This window comes from Zea mays, chromosome 1 (genome assembly GCF_902167145.1).
Source record: "Zea mays cultivar B73 chromosome 1, Zm-B73-REFERENCE-NAM-5.0, whole genome shotgun sequence".
In the NCBI taxonomy this organism is placed as follows: Eukaryota; Viridiplantae; Streptophyta; class Magnoliopsida; order Poales; family Poaceae; genus Zea; species Zea mays.
In genome coordinates this window covers 107,744,435-107,749,387 of record NC_050096.1, presented here as the reverse complement: position 1 = coordinate 107,749,387, position 4,953 = coordinate 107,744,435, and the positions used below count along the sequence as shown (strand labels likewise).

The 4,953-nt window shown below is 40.4% G+C and overlaps 1 protein-coding gene across 1 annotated transcript; it reads left to right on the top strand.

Annotated features, from left to right (window-relative positions):
* Positions 1-2,299: 2,299 nt before the first annotated feature.
* Positions 2,300-4,686, top strand: LOC100283274 (ribosomal protein L35p-like). Its single transcript, NM_001156176.1, has 4 exons — positions 2,300-2,539; positions 2,618-2,724; positions 2,809-2,893; positions 4,280-4,686. The coding sequence occupies exons 1-4, from the start codon at positions 2,330-2,332 to the stop codon at positions 4,367-4,369; spliced, it is 492 nt and encodes a 163-aa protein (NP_001149648.1). The 5' UTR covers positions 2,300-2,329; the 3' UTR covers positions 4,370-4,686.
* The last annotated feature ends 267 nt before the right edge of the window (positions 4,687-4,953 follow it).

Below are 4,953 nucleotides of genomic sequence, written 5' to 3'. Positions count from 1 at the left end.
GTCGCTACTCTGCTACTCGTATGTGCATGCTCCAATTCTGCAAAGTTTTGGACAATTTGTCATTAACAATCATGAACGTTGCTTTTCTGCAGTGCAGATAATATAACACAAGCGCTCATGTTCCTCTCGCACTTCATCAGAGACATACACTAGGTAGTACAAACCGCAAGCAAGGTTTGATGTGCTCTATTTGGTGTGTTTGATCAGATCAACAATGTGGCTGATCGCTCATGCTACTGACTGCTAACACAACTACTACCTGTACTCCATAGCCACTTCACTCCGACAAAGGAGGGAACAACGTCGACTTCCACTGGTAAAGGAAGTCTGTTTTACACTATGTACGTACGTCAAATACTGGACATCATCAGTCATGATCTTGAAATCTATAGGAACCTGGATGCTAGGGCATGCTCTGTTTTGTTCACTAATTGCCCGGTTTGGAACGCCAGCATCATCTAGCCGACTAAAGACGACTTCTATGGAGACAGCGTAGCCGGTTACATCGACACACTGAAGAAAAACATAATGATATGGAACTAGGATAAGAGTTTTCTATAGATAGAGAGAAAGAGAGAAGCTAAATGTTAATTATTCAGACCTTTATTCGCTCGGTAGCACAGAGAATGGTCGGAGAAGTATCCAGCTGGGAAGCATGCGGCAAGAACCAGACTGTATGTCCAGATATGTATATATGCTTTGCTTCACATTCAGATTTTTTGTGATTGGGCATTTAATTGATCTTTGTATGTTGTTGCATCGAGTGTTTTTTCGTTGATTAATACAGTAATTTTCATAATTTTCTTTATGTTTCAAATCCTTCGTAAAGTAAGATTACTCTCTGAGTTTTTGACTGGTTATAAATAAATATCGCAAGATATGCGTCTGAGAACATCATTGCATCATGCCACTGGGCATACAAGGGTGTTGAGGAAGACTCAACCCTAGAAGGTACTACTAATACTAGCACATTACTTTTTTAATTAAGGTAATGCCTACATTCCTGTTCTGTAGTATGCACACCAGATTTATATTGTTGTCGTACTATTGATGCATGATTTTAACTTGAGGGGGCAAGAATATGCTAATTAATTTGTGTTTATGTTCTTGGTGCAGATCCCTATTTCTTATAAATCTTCTCTTTACTATTCCATTCACCTCTCTCTCCTCTCCCACATTTAAACGGTAAAAATCTAAAATTATGCAAAAATAAAGATTAATAATTTGTGAGTCGTGGCAACGCACGAGCACCTAACTATGTTTGGTTAATGCATGTCTGATTTCTGTTGACGAGTATTTCAAACAACAGCTGTAGGTTTGGGGCAGTCAACTTGTGTAGGCATTGGTGGTGACCCGTTCAATATCACATATACACATTTTGAGATTAAGGCCTCATATTTTAAGCAAAAGCCTTCCTTTTTAAATCTATTATGAAATATCTTGTCATGGATTTTGTACTTTGCTCTGTGGAATTAATCCCTTGTCTGGCATTATCTGGTACTTGAATACTTTAAGTGTATTTTTTTATTCCAAATGCTACATACATATGTTTTTCAGTCAACACAACTCCATCTCATTTTGTAGTTTTCTTAGTGTTCAATACTATTTGGATTCTATTAAGTCAGAAATAGCAAAGATAACATAGAAAGGTGGACTTGCAAATGCAGAAGCAATTGGAGAATTGTACATCTTATGCAACTTGATCGAACTGTTATATTTTAGATCTTTTGTTTAGCATTTTTTAATCCACATGTATTTCTCTATCATATAAAACTCTATATTGATTCTTTAAAATAATTTATATGAATTTGATAATGTTTGTCACAACTCACACGAATTCTGTATACCATAATGAATTAATGGTTGAGAGACTATGCACAAGTCATGCAAATTAACAAGACTCATACAAGCGTCGAACAATGTGCTAATGATGATCAGAGACACAAGGGTAGCACATGATCAGGTCTTAACATGTTTGGTTTCCGAACATGCTTTTCTCCAGATCCCCAAGGAAGAAGAAGATCCGGTCAGATATATGTCGATGCTCATCCCAACGTACATAAGCTATCAATGGTATTATATGTTCCCGTTGCAACGCACGGGCACACAACTAGTAAGTTGAAAAAAAACAGTAAATATCCTTTGCGGTGGCGGGTCTAGGCTGGGGTGAGACAATCGGGCCGAACCAAATGAAACAGGCCCTTGAGCTCAAAGTTTGGTGGGCTCCATCGGAAAGAATGGATGAACCGCATAACGAAATGGAGGAACCCTAGGCCCGCCAAACACACACACACACAAACAGAAAACTGAGTCAGAGAGGTGCAGATCAATGCGGCGGTGGTGGTGCGCCGCCGGCGGCCTCGCCCGCTGCGTCCTCTCGTCCTCCACCTCCGCCATAGCATCCCATGCCCGCCCGCTGCCGGCACCCCTGATGCCCAAATCTCCCTCCTTTACCGTCCCTTTCTCCTTGTCCTGTCGCAGGCACCACTCTCTCCAGGGATTCTTCCACCTGGTCATCGCTTCTTCCTTCCGCCCTCCGGTGAGTTTTCGTATTGTCTCGTCTCATTGAATTTCCACCGCCTTAATGATGATTGCCTGCGTGGGCCGTGTCGCGCAGTCGGCGCATCATCAGCAAGTGCGGCACTACGCCAAGAAGGAGAGGTCGCGCGCTCCGCTCACGCCCACTAAATCCAAAGTCAAGAAATACAAGATGAAGGCCCCCTCGTAATCGCCTCCATTCTTTTCCATTGCCCTTCTTACCTTCTCGGCGGGCACCTCAGGCAGCTGATTTTATGCTTTTATTGCTAGGTCCATGAAGTTCAGATTCAGAACCATGAAAGACGGACAGGTCCGCAGGTGGAGGGCCGGCAAGCGCCACAATGCACACCTCAAGGTAAATGTCCAGGCTAACTTAGTGAGCATGCTTTTCTACCAACCACAGTAATGCTACTAGCTTGAAGAAATGACTGGTATGGATTGTCATGCATTGTGAATCGCACTGAACTGAACACTGCGTTCAGCATTCCTTATAATTTGCACCATGAAACTAAGGCTATTTCCATCCCATTGTTTCTTGTCACAATATCCAAATTTGTTATATCATGTACTCATGTCTTACTATAGAAGACATAGTTATCCCAATGCATAGTATCATGTCCTTGTTTCATAGTCCCCACAAGACAATTAAATGCTAGATGTATATGAGAGTATGAATTGTGGGTCACTTACATGGTTCAGGTATCAGGTCTCAATGGTTATGATCTGGTGCTAGAGTGCTATCTCCCTCAAGATACTACTTTATTCTTTTTTCTCTTTACTCAAATGCTGCATCATCTTTCTATCCTACTTGACATGTATTAAATGAGTATGATACCGTGCACTGGGAATAGCCTAAATTGACTATTTGACTTGTCTGCACAGTTCAACAAAGTAGAACATTGGAGTGAGTGGCACATATTTTTAAATCTAGCATATTGAGTGCCTTAATAATTGTATTGGCAGGAATGCTTTTCATTCACTATACTATACTACTCCATCCTTCCCAAATTATGTCATTCCAACTCTCTTTGAGAGTCAAAGCATCTCAAGTTTAACCAAATTTATATAATAAAATAATAACAGTTATGATGCCTAATAACTATCATTAAATTCTTCATTAATCATATTTTCATAGTATACCTATTTGATGTCATAAACCATTGTAACTGTCTGTATTTTTTTTTGTCAAACTTGAGAAGCCTTGGCTCTCTACGAAAGTTGGAATGACGTATAGTTTGGAATGAAGGGAGCATGTAGTTAAACAAAAAATGATTTCGAATAGGTATTCAGTAATCAGTATAGCATAATTGGAAAATACCTATATATGATCGAATCATGGAATATATATCTACTAGTTTATCCTATTATGTTATATAGTGTAATTGATTTCCAGCACAAATCAAGTTGAACACTTCATAAAATATCTTTTCCTTGCCCTGCAACTTGAAGCAGTAACTTTCCAAATTGTTAACAAAGTACACTAAATGAACTTAGGCCGCACTTTCTGTTGTAGACTTGTAAAGTAGAAGCATACTTATTTCCAGTCTATTTTGATTCTTCTTTGTAATTGTGGAAACCGTATGAACACATTCATGATGCCTCAGTGCATCCATGTAGGATACGCTCTCATCTTATCTTATACTAATAGTTGGCATTGCTCGGAATTGCATTCATCACTAATGCATTTATACACCATGAAATTGGTTGATCGTATCCAATTTGTAAAATTGTGGTCTTACAGTCTAAGGAGGCCAAACGGAGACTTCGGAAGCCTGCTTTGGTGCATTTGGCCTACGCAAAGGTTATAAAGAAGCTCAACTTCTGTGGGTAGCAAATCAATAAAGACATAGCGGAGTTTGGCATGGGAAACTAGTTAACTGATACTGACCGCCAACCGCTGCATCTCAGTTGTAAACGCTGGAGCCTCTCCTTGGACCAAATACTTGCTTTTTGTCACATGATGCATTATCTCGTCTGTTCAGACACTGGTGAGGAGCCTTTTGTTTTCTGCAAATGTAGCTGGTATAATTTTCGCTGCATTCTGTTATGCACACAATCGGAGAGATTCATCGTGAGTAGTTTGGAAATAGCTGCCAGCAAATAAAAAAGCTCTGTAACATCCAATGGCTACAGTTCTTTGTTGTGGTTATGATTTGGGAATTTATGTATGGTTTCCAGTATTCAACGAGCAGCTGCCAGTATTCAACGAGCACCCCATGGCGAGGGGGCAGGGGTGTGTATAGGGATGGCAACGGGTCGGATTCGGATCGAATATTGCAAATATCCGTCCGCAACCATATCCGCGGTTGCTATCAATATCTGCCCGCTACCATACCCGCGGGTAGAAATTTATATCTATGCTCGTGTTCATCGGATTTTGGACGGGTTTCGGATATTCGTCGGATATGACAGATA

Bases quoted from the DNA above. Each gene is read 5' to 3' on its own strand.
- LOC100283274 (NM_001156176.1), top strand. From the start codon at position 2,330: ATGCGGCGGTGGTGGTGCGCCGCCGGCGGCCTCGCCCGCTGCGTCCTC. The intron at 2,540-2,617 runs GTGAGTTTTCGT...CGTGTCGCGCAG, and splicing joins CTTCTTCCTTCCGCCCTCCG to TCGGCGCATCATCAGCAAGT. The intron at 2,894-4,279 runs GTAAATGTCCAG...GTGGTCTTACAG, and splicing joins GCCACAATGCACACCTCAAG to TCTAAGGAGGCCAAACGGAG.